Source organism: Myripristis murdjan, chromosome 21, assembly GCF_902150065.1.
Source record: "Myripristis murdjan chromosome 21, fMyrMur1.1, whole genome shotgun sequence".
NCBI lineage: Eukaryota > Metazoa > Chordata > Actinopteri > Holocentriformes > Holocentridae > Myripristis > Myripristis murdjan.
The window spans coordinates 12,875,746-12,887,500 of record NC_044000.1 but is presented as its reverse complement, the minus strand read 5'-3'; the positions used below and the strand labels follow the sequence as shown (position 1 = coordinate 12,887,500).

The window sequence follows — 11,755 nt, the reverse complement described above, 5'->3', positions numbered from 1 at the left end:
TGCAACCTAAGTTGTCTCCCATGCTTTAAATTTAATTTAAATAAATACTTGTGCTTTTTGAGGCGATAATACATGACTTAAGGTTTTTTTTTTTTTTCTCCACAAATTTAAACTCTTTATGCCTCCTGTCTATTCTCTGTAGGTTAGACACTGTGTTTTATATTTTTCGGTTGATGATTTTAAAATAACTTTTATGAATAGGTTGTAAAAGAGAGACAGACAGACAGGCTGACTCATGGACAGACAGGCTGTTTGGCAGACTGACACACAGACAGGCAGACAGACAGGATGTGGCTGTCAAGAAAACAGATATGAAGCTCATGCTCCTACCTAAAGTGGCTTACAACGCAATCTAGAGGAATAAGTTAAAAAAAAGAAAAAAAAAAAAAAAGAGAAGACCAATGACTTACACAAGGATAACAGAACAGGAGTAGGCACACACACACACACACACACACACACACACACAGCGGATATGGAGCCGGGAGGGGCAGCGGCAGATATCCCAAACATGATGGGCATGTGGCTAGTTAGACCCTTTCCACTGCTGACCACCCAAATTGACACACACAGGCGGCTGCATGGAGACCACCACGTGTGTATGTGTGTGTACGGTGTCTATGTGCGCCTGTCTGTCTCTGTGTGTGTGTGTGTGTGCCAATGTCCACGTCCACATCCATATAAATGTGTGTACGTTGCTGTCTCTGTGGTTTTGTGCAGAATCGTTTTCTCTCCAGGCAACAGGGCCCTGTTTGCACTGTGATTGGTTGGATGTTGCAGAGTCCCGCCCACTCAACTCCACATATCGATGATAAGTGTGTTTTTGACACTCAGCGAGGGTAACACGATTCTGCCCTGACCACACACACACACACACGAGTGTACACTTAGATACACACACATAATTTTGAAGTAAATCCCACCAACATTTGATTAGATTTAAACTTAACTCCAATAGCACATTTCTCAGTGTATGAACACATCAACACACACACATAGTCACACTTTCACGTATACACACAGATGAGCATGAATGTATATATGCAAACACACTCACATAAAAGTCAGGGGATCAGTTAGACAGTGCCAAAATCTGAAAGAGATACATGAGAGGGGTAAGGGAAGCAGGCAAGTTGAGGCAGACAGACAGACAGGTAGGTAGATAGAGAGAGGAGGAGAGACAAGTGGGAGAGAGACAGGGGGAAAGAGACACAGAGAGAGGTAAAATGTAATACCTCATAATGTTAGCTATTTGAACGACACATGTTTGTGTACTTGCTTTCCACTGGGGACAGGACATCGATATCCGTTAACAGGGCTGGACTGGATTCCCACAGCTGTGTGTGTGTGTGCGTGTGTGTGTGCGTGTGTGTGTGCATGTTAGTTGAGCCTCAGCCTACTTAAAACTGTCACATGTCACTTATAGTCTGTTGCTATATGATCTTTGGCTTGGATAGGCATTTGGCTGGGTGCACCTCTCTGTCTGTCTCTCTATTTTCAGGCAATATCCCGGTCCAATCCCTTGTCTTCTGTCTGAGTTAACTGGCAAGCACAGAAATAGAATTAGCTTAAATTTCTGTATTTCAACATTAGAAGAAACCACTTACTCAGTGCCAACTTGTACAGTGAATCCAACTTACTTAAAGCTAACTTTAGAGCTTTCCTTTATTCTCCCTCTTTATTTTCGCTCAACGATCCCCTATCTCTCACATCAATCCCAAGACTGAACCGATTCCCAGATTCTGTCGTGCAAGCCACCCCACCTCACATAGCTAGTTCTGTCACCCAAATGGATACCTGTTAAATTAAATTTAGGTTAGGTCAAGGTTAGTTCAGAGTACCTAGACAATCTTCATTTTAATTCATTGTGATAATTAGCTAGAGACCATTTCTGTGCTGATATTTCTATGCTCAGTTTTTTAAACAAAATGGGGCAGGAAAAAGCACAGGCTTTGGTTCATGTTGGCTGTAAACAACTATTGAATTGATGCCTCCAGTATCATTAATGTGAACCACAAATCCTCCGTTGTTTCAGAGTAGCATTTCTGTTCCGCCTGTCCAGCCTGATGCAGGACTGTAGCTCAGTTACGTCATTCTGAGACACGATCAACTAGCAGGAACTCTCTTAGTTAAACCAAACTGATTTTTATAGATTTTTTTTTTTTAATCTATGGAGTACAAGCACACTTAAGTAGACATTTTAGGTTTTTTTCTGTGTTAGTATTGCCCTTGCCCTAGTATAGCTAGCTTTAAGTGTTAATCATATAGCTTTGAAAACGATTTCAGAGCGACTGACTCTAAGCATTGTTTTTGAGACATTTATTCCCGTATCTTTCTAATAAAAAGTTCTGGAAAACTGGAAAGCATGGAATAACTGTAATCAACTTGTCATTCATTTTCCCCTTACAATGCAGAACTGTTGTTCATGGATTGAAATCACATAAAACCATGAAAATCCATGTTGCTTACAGCAATGAATGCAAAGTGAACCAAATGTTTTCATTTTGTATTTTCAATAAACCTTTTTCTGTCCTCATTTTCTATTTTTCATTGTCTTGTAAATAGGAAATCCACTGGTCCAGCTACATTGTGCTGTGTGTTATTTCCCCTCTTTCCATTGTGTTTTGAAACATTCCATTATTGTGTGGCACACTCTTTCCTGCAGGCGTGGTCCGTTGGATCCAGCTGACTATCCCATGCAGCCCTGGTCAGGTCATTACCCAGGAGCCCCACAGGGTTACCCCCAGCCGGCAGCCTACCCAAATGCCAACCCCCAGTCTGGGCCGTCTTACCCCAGCTACCCTCCCAGTCAGCCATACCCACGGGCAGGGGACCTTAGGGGGGTCGACCCCGGATACTACCCCCATCCAAGGTAATTAAATGAAAGGAGGTGTCATCAGATGTTGCAAGATATGCCACAGATATTAAGTCTTTACACAGAAGAAGATACACAGCAGTGCAAATGCTACACCTTGTTCATTTGGAATAGTATAATGAAAATTTTCAAAATTTCAAAAACACACCATTTTAGTTCTGGGGGAATAAAACTCACTATTACATAAACAGGGGTCTTGTTTGAATCATAGCTTTAACTTTCATCATTTCATTTTAATAGCAAGTCATTACGGGTAGATTTACTTTCATGATTGGCCAGGTTGCCCAGCCAAGCGGTTGATGAAAATGTTAGGGTTAAATCCATCAAAAATTACTCTGCTGACAAGTAGCATTTTTCTGCTAAGTGTTAACACACTTTCAAACACAACAAGAAAAAGAATTTACATGATTTGTACACTGCTGACAAACCTATTTGCTCATTTGTTTACTGTATAGAGGTTGTTATTATGACACTGTTTAACCCCCCTCATTTTCTGCCTCTAGTACTCTGTCACACTTCGACCTCTCCCTGATTTTTTTCTCTCACATTGTGATGATGCCCAGAAAGTAACCTCTCCTTGATTTCTGCTGCTGGCATTTTTTTTTTCAGTTATTTACTCCTTGTTGTTCATGTTCCTCATATCACAATGCTCCTTGACTTCGCTGACTTCCTCTTTCTACCGCTAGAAAGTGCTGAATTAATCATAACAAGGACTGATTCAGCACTCTCATATTTTGATGATGCATGACCTCTACTTGTTTGCTGCTCCCAGTGTCAGGACGCTGCTTGACTCCTGTTTGTTTTCTGCTCTTAACATTATGACAGTGCTTGACCTCTCCCTCCTCTCCACTCCTAGCCCTCACCATCAGCCCCAGCCTCAGCAGAGAGGCCCCTTGCGGCAGGATGTGCCCCCATCCCCTACCCCTCCGCTCCGTGGGCCGCGGTATGACACAATGACCCGTGGAGCTGGGGGCGGAGGGGGCTACAGGTAGGGGCGATTTGAGGAGCGTGTGAAGAGGATCTCAGGTAAAATCTGAGGGAATTAAATTTTGCTTGTCAACAGAACAATTCAGTTCATTCGCCTCACCAGCTTACTGATACTCAATTTATGTTCACAGCTGACAAAATAATACATCTAATGGGTCATAAGTATTGTAGAATGCAACAATTTGAGCCCAAGATGCCCTTGATGAATTCAAGTGAATGGCTCCTTGGTTACAGGCGCCAGGGGGAGCCCGGTCCAGACCAGTATGGCTTTAAGGGAGAGGGAGGAAGACACCAACATCAGCACCAATCCAACCCAAGACAGGAGAATCCCATGACGGCAGCCGTGCAGAGGAAGCAGGCCTGCCAACAAAACATGTATGATGCTAACTGCTTTGAATTGACCAGCTCCTGCACTTTCTGTCCATAGGTACACCACTGAAGTGGAGCTGAAGTCCTTTTTTAACGTTTGTGATGTGAATCACCATTATCATTATCAAACATGCTTTATCCTGTCTGAATACTGTGGTATGACACAGCCAACCTAGCTAAACGGGGTTAATTATGAAGTGGTCAGCATGGTGCATCATTTTTGCTGTTGTGTGATATCATTTACATTACTTTGAGCTTTTGCTTTAGTCTGCCTGGAATGTAAAATTAGCAGTTTTTTTTTTTTTTTAATCAGTGTGGTAGGCTTAGATGCAAGTATCAATCAAAGCCAAAAAAGCAGTTGGAACCATCTAGCAATGTGACCTAGGCTGGGTGGAGATACATATCGTATATCTCTCAGCTTCACAATATAATTAGAAGAACAAAGTGCAAATGCAAATGCAGGATAGTGGGTCTGTGTAATAGCTACCACTGTAAATGCAGTAATTTGTTCACCTGTGCTATGTGGTGATGCAGGCAGGCACATGAAGCTGTTCGGTACAGGAGCACTATGTGAGAGAGTGCAAAAGATTTCTTTCAACATTATCGTCAAGTTATAACCACTACAAAGAAGACAAAATATTGCATGATAAAAACTGTGTCAACTGGAGTGAAGCAGTTTACAGAAACAAGACTCAGTGGCTTTGAGTCATTTTCTGTAAAGGGGAAGTGAAATGAGAAATGCTGGGGTAAAAAGTTGACATCTTCCTGAGCTGGAAAAATGTAGGAACCAGCAACACATTAATTTGATGATGTGGATCTGTGCTCTGTTGTGTTGTCTGCAGAGTCATGCAGTCTCAATGACTCAGCAAAATATCATGAACTTCAAGGTATATCCATCCATATCAGATTAACAGCACAAATGTCTGCTGTGGTTTTGGTACGTAGTTCAAAATGGTCTGGCTGTGACTATATTTTATGTAGTTTTTTTGTTTGTTTTTATCAGATGAAGCAACTGTGCCATTGACAGAAATCTCAAACACAAAAAACTCTAAGAACAATATTTTTTACAACTTCACACTTTTTGCAAATAGTGACTGAATCACTGCCTAGATATATTTTTTTTTTTTTTTACAATAATTCAGTACAGCAGTATTTGATTAGTTGCATGCATTATGAAGATTACATGAGGCCTCATATGACATACAAAAAGACACAAAACATGTTACACCTGTGCATATGTATTTTTTTTGAGGATGAAATTATAAAAACCATGCCAAAAAACGTCATTATGGATTAGATAGTATCTAACTTATTATATACACATTTATAGTTAGCACACATTTTGTTGATTGCATGTTTTGGTCCATGCACTTGTCCATTTTCCATTTTTGAAAAAGGAGGCCAGTTGTCTCTATTTGCCAAACAGGGAGAACGCCACTAAACCCAGTCTTAATAGAAGGACTGATTTTGTCCTTATACCTAGTCTCATGTATCACATTGTTTTGTGAATGTATTAAGTAAACCTTTGTGTGATTTACGTATCTTTTTCCCACGGTATAAGCACTGTATGATGCATTATCCTACAATTTAACAATAATATGCCTCTTTTAATAATTAGGATTTTTTTTCTGTTCTTTAGCTAAATGTACCTGAAGTCAGAGCTCATAAAAGTTTCCTAATGCAGGAAAATGTAATCCAAGTCTGCAGACATGCCGCTGGCTGCTGGTTCACAGCACCTCAGTTTTGTCCCAGTTTTGGTGTCTGCCCTAAAGCTATCCCTGAGGCACAACATTTCATACTGTAGTTTTATAAGTCATACTTCATCTCGAATTTATGTCCACTACAAAATACAATGAAATTTTTTGTTAGTCTTGATAAGGTTTGTGTTTAAAGTGGCATCTTCTGCCTTGAAGACTACTTTGGGCTACGTTTTTGTAGTCATCTTAATCCATATTATCAACCTGTGTTTTTAAGACAATTCCAGTGTGATGAGTGTTTTGCTCATTTTTACATTTTCCATCATTTATTTTGAATTGTGTATGTTTTTTCCATGAGTGCACCACAATGTTTTAACTGTTTTGCAGAACCTCTCAGGCTCCAAGAAGATCTGTTTGCTCTATAAAGATGCCCGTTCCATATTAATGTGCGTGTTTGCAAACACACTGATAAAAAGCCTCTTACTTCCAGTTACTGTCTCCAGTGGAACAGGAAGGCACAAGATACCGGTTTTGGGTTTTACTCTAGCTCTAAAGCTTCATTTTCCATGTGACTTTAAATTGTTGCATTCTTCTTTACCTGGAGTAACTCGTAATATTTGGGATTTATTGTTTCATGGCAGATACTTTTAAAAACATCTTAACTATAGGGAAAACAATACCTATCTCATAGCATGATAAAACCACTAGAACATGACCTGCATTAATATGAAACAGCAATGGGAGGAAATGATTGGAAAAAAAAAAACAAACTCCATTCACGTTGGAATTGTCCATTAATTTCTTCAAACTACAACGAAGAGCTGTTGCATCACTTATTATTTTATTGTTTTCACATTTAATTTGGTGAATCAGATTAAAGCTTTGTTTATGCCCTGCAAACATCAACACTGTTTGGGGAACAAGGCACTGGAGGCTTCTTTTCGGCGTGGGTTTTGCCGCACACGCAGTACTTACCGATAATATGGCTCATTTTCACTCTATATCACTCAGCGAGCACTTGTTTCTCTGCGTCGTCTGTTGTGTATGGCGTATAGTTTTGATTTTGAAGATGTGCATGGCACATCTCTGTGACCTGGTGTAGGCGCTTCTGTGTGGCTAAGTGCACATGAGCTCTGCTGAAGTATAAATTCAGCATAAGAGTGCTCTTGCTAGTACAGTCCTCCACCATATATCCATCCAGCAACTCACTAAACCACTAATTAACTGTAACTGGGTTAGATTGCAACTTCAGATCTCTCTTTTCCAGTCCACAAAGCTCAGCACCAGTATTGCAGTGGAAGTATTAAAAAATATAATTTAGGGTTAGGTTTTATAGATTGTTATGAATGATATAGAAGGATGAAATCCCACAAAATGAATGTTCAGAATCATCATAGAAATGTGCATTAACATTTGACTGCAATCGCTGAAGATTGTGAAATGCTGATAGTGTCAAAGTCATCTCATTTGCTTGTTTTAGGAAGAGGAAGGAGGGAAGCAGGTAAGAAACAAAGTAAAGGAGAGGTAGTGAAGCAAAGAAGGAAGAAAGGAAAGCAAGAGTATGTAGGGGAAGATGATGGGCAGTGACGAAGAGGGATGAAAGAAAGCAAGAACAGACAAATAGAAATAAAAAAATAAATAAATAGCGACAAAGGAATGAAATAGTCTATAAAAAATGTAATGCGAGGACCCAAAACCTGCATGTTTCAGAGTGGTCCACATTCATTTCAAAGCCCACCTTCAACAAGTATCCATTTTAATGACTATTCAAGAAAGAACAGAGCAGAAGGAAGCATGGAGGTCTGGAAAAAGAGCAGCAGGCGGGCTGCGCTGGGAGCAGGGTCAGAGGAGTGGACTTGTACTGGTTGGATACCTTGATTTTTTGAATTCTTGTCAGGTATTTTCTTTTTTTCCGTATGCTCTTTCCAACACCACTATAGACATCTTCAAGTTACTATGTGACACATACAGTGAGGAAAGGTAACAGACAACAATTCAAACTGCCAAGGTATTAAAAAAAAAAAAAAAAAAAAAAAAAAAAAGAATGCATCGTCATTTTGTTTTGTTTTGTTTTTTGATTTTTCTGCTCCTTAATTTACCACTGAGTCATGAGAACCGTATGCCACATTCACGCCATGCAGGAGAGATCAGATGATCGACTTGACAACTTGATTAAAATCATTGTAAAACTGCAGCAGCCAACAACAGGGCAGATTTTCTGACACTAAAGCTGCTGCTAGTTTGCCTTTTGTATGAAGGAACTGAATAAATGAAGCACATATGAATCTGTTACTAGTGATACTATCAAAATGAACTCCACGCTTGTTTAAATCTTCCATGTTGTGGCATAAGGGGGGAGAACTCATGCACAACTGGTAATTCCCATGTTCGCGTGTATAAAATATCCTGTGGAGAGGAGGAGAACGGTGAGGAGGCTTGTTGTAGCAGTGACAGCATTATGGTGTAAATGCAGTAACTCACACCCAGATCATGCATGTGTGCCCAGGAGATCATGTGCTGTGGTGCCCCACTGTCAGCCTACACTATACTAAGTGATAAAGCTTTGTATAATCTCAAATGGTTAAATCTGTTCTGTGGAAGAAATGCACACTGTCCGGCCCTAACAGAAACAAGTGTCCATTCTTAAACAGTGTGCGTGATGGGAGACATAGTTACAAACAATGCACAATAGTTACAAAATTAAGCCTGGTGATATGAGCTATGAGTAGATGGTAAGAATGATCATTTGTGAATCTATAGGTCATGTAATAAAACCCCTAAAAGCTCATTTTGCCTACTGTCACTTAAGGTTATGCTTGTATTTTCAATGCAGTTTTTGTGATCAGATCATGCCAGGACGCATTAAGTGTCAAGTTTGTACACACCCAGATCAGATCTTGCTCACACTGGCATGCGATTGGCCAGACCACATCCTGAGGTGGTCTGGCTCACACTGAGTTCAGATCTCAGTGAGGTGTGGACGGCATGTGGGCACAATCCAGTGAGTTTATAACATGTAGGTCTCCAATCTCCCCACTTCACAGGAGTTCCTATCCAGAGCATGTAGAGCAAAGGGAAGGGAAGGGCTCTAACAAGTCGTGAATACTATTTAGATTGGCAACCAATACAACTACACTGATCAGCTGTCTTCAATAACTTGCGCAGTTGAGAAAGAAACTTCTTCCAGTTTATGCAGTTAATAATTCCATAGTAAAATTAAGTACATTTTAAGCAGTGGACAACATAAATGCTATCTAGCGAGCAAACCTAACAGCTTCAATATTGATTTTTTTCACTGAGCATAGTGAGGAGAATGACTGAAGCTGAGACGCTCAGCACGGTGAGCTAAAAGAGCACCAGTGATCTGCTGGGGACACATGGATGACTGGTGTCAGTGTGTTGTCATCACTTCAGATGACATGACAGTGACAGCTTCCCCCCAGATTTTGGGTACATTCCTTTAAGATGAAATGAGGAGAAACGTGAGGATGAAGGGGTCGTCTCAACTTTGTTTATCTAGATGCTGGTTCAGTGGCTGGCGAAGCTTTGCTGTGCTATGATGAGATGTGAACTTTTCATGAAGTTGTATGTGTGTAATTGTTTTTCATATTCCTCTGATATACGCAATCCACATATATGTAACTCTTCTAAACTTGTTTTTTTATTTTTTTTATATCTATCTTTTGAATGATATGTTTGTATACCAGAGCCACAGACCCAGTGTTTGGTTACTGCTGCCATGCCAATGTAAAGAGTATGTGCACCGCCCTAATTGCAATTGTAACTGCATGGCATTGCCCCAAATATAAATCATATTCATAAGAGGAATTTGGTGATTAATGTTTAAAAAAAAAAAAAAAACATTCAAATCAACTAACAAATGAACTACCTAGCAACATGACTGTTTGCATAGCATGCTGAAACATATCCAAACACCGTGTGTGTATGGCTCTTTGGTTTATTGCAGTATATGAGTTGCACATGTGTTCCTATAGCTGAAGGTACTAGCCAGAGTCCAGTTCTGGTACTCCTGGTTCTCCACTGCACAGAGACCAGCGACTGAAGGAACCAACTAAATAACCTCCCTGTCTTAGTGATGTACCACGACTTTTAAAAATTGCTTGTATCCAAAAAACGGAAAAAAAAAAAAAAAAATCATTTTATTATGTTGTAACAGTGATAACAATGATTGTCATTATTGTTTCCCCCTTTTTTGTATTTATGTTTTATAACATCTTTTTGCATTAAAACGTCCATTTAAAGCACTTTTTCTAAATGTCATACTTTTCAGTATTTTAAACATGCTTTTTTTTTTTTGCTATAAAAGTTCTCAGTGTGTCTGCTAAGGTTAATTAAATATGAGTCAGGAGAAATTATTTCCCCAACGTCCCCCATACCAAGCAAGGTGAATCGTTAACACTCCCAGCCCAATTTAGCCCACCATTAAAGCAGCTGATAAATTGTACCTTTGTGATAAGAGATAGATGCTGGCCTCAAATTAATGCCAGACTAATTATCAATTAGGAAAGGAAGATAAGGTACACTGATTGCAGCCCTAAGTTTTTAGAGTGGCTCTGGCGTAGCGCTGCAGTACTGCTAGGTCATGTCCCTCTGATTAATAAGCATTTAGTCACAGCCTGGGGCGTAGGATGCTCTCTATCTGTCTGACTCTATGGGTGCTGCAGTTGGGCTGCAGTCAGAGAAGTTACAAGTAATGAGAGTCAGAGGCCAAGGGAATGTTTTATCAGTCATGGCTTAATTAGCATATCCCATACCTCTCAACCAATTGGGAGAAGGAGAGGGGGACGGAGTAATTAAATTCTCTCGAGTCACTGCCAGGAATTATTTTGTGCGTGCCACCCGGTCCACGGATCGCCGAAGTGGGAGAACTTTGTTTGGATCTACATGGCTGAAAATACAGAATACAAGGGGAAAAATGAATCCTGGCTATATGTTCAACCATTCACAGAGGATGAAAGTGGTACATTTATACACTCCAGGAAAAAAAAATCTCTCTAACCATATGTGGCACTAATCTGATGTTTCCATTATTATTCTCTAATTAGATGGGATCAATTGTTCAGATTTGTATGCCATCTCATATTGAGATATAAATGAATCCAACACTGAGGGACAGAGAGGCCCTTTTCATTCTTTCTTTCTTTTTTTCTTTACCTCCGGTCAGGAAATTATACAGCCAGGATTCATCACCAAAGCCCCACTCTGATGTTCGCTTAAACTGATGATGCTGTTTTGCGGGTGAACCTCACAAAGATCACAGCAAAACAAACCTATAGTTAAGACGATGGCCCGATACATCACGACAGGAGCTGTGATTTATTACAGGAGCGGTTTCATTACTAATGATGATTATACTCACTTGTGACCCCATGCAGCTGATTGAAGTGCGGCAGGCACCCTCCATGTTAATAGTCAAGGGCAAACAGAAACAGATCTGAGGGATTAGAGGTGATGTTGGCGTTAATATCAATTAGATTTACTTGCTTAAGTCATTTTCTCAATCAGTGCACTGGAGGAAACAAAGAATAAAGTAGAGGTAACCCAACTTTTGTCCGTCATACAGTTTGGACAGGCATTAGACTTAGGATTAGTCTGGCTCTCTCTGGATTTGGCCTCTGAGTGATAGATTAACTTGTATGTGGGTAGCTTTCCGGCTGGTCGCGCTATCCAGCAGCCACACTGACCAACTCTTTGTATGACTTGCACTCTGTCTGAGGAAATGATTGACTGACTAACCCAAACTCTCCAGGGTCTCTGACTGGCTGGCCATGTTGCAGGCAGGTGGTTGGACTGACAGACTGTCAAA

General features: G+C 40.3%; 1 protein-coding gene across 3 annotated transcripts in view; it reads left to right on the top strand.

Annotated features, from left to right (window-relative positions):
* The window catches only part of LOC115379838 (partitioning defective 3 homolog B-like), a 283,828-nt gene extending 279,297 nt beyond the window's left edge, over positions 1 to 4,531 (top strand). For 2 of the 3 annotated variants that reach the window (XM_030080760.1, XM_030080759.1), the window contains exons 24-26: positions 2,666 to 2,872; positions 3,732 to 3,901; positions 4,097 to 4,531. In XM_030080760.1, coding sequence (XP_029936620.1) covers positions 2,666 to 2,872; positions 3,732 to 3,867 — 343 coding nt within the window. In that variant the 3' untranslated portion in view covers positions 3,868 to 3,901; positions 4,097 to 4,531. The remainder of the gene's footprint in view (positions 1 to 2,665; positions 2,873 to 3,731; positions 3,902 to 4,096) is intronic. The other variant, XM_030080758.1, reaches the window with a different exon arrangement.
* The last annotated feature ends 7,224 nt before the right edge of the window (positions 4,532 to 11,755 follow it).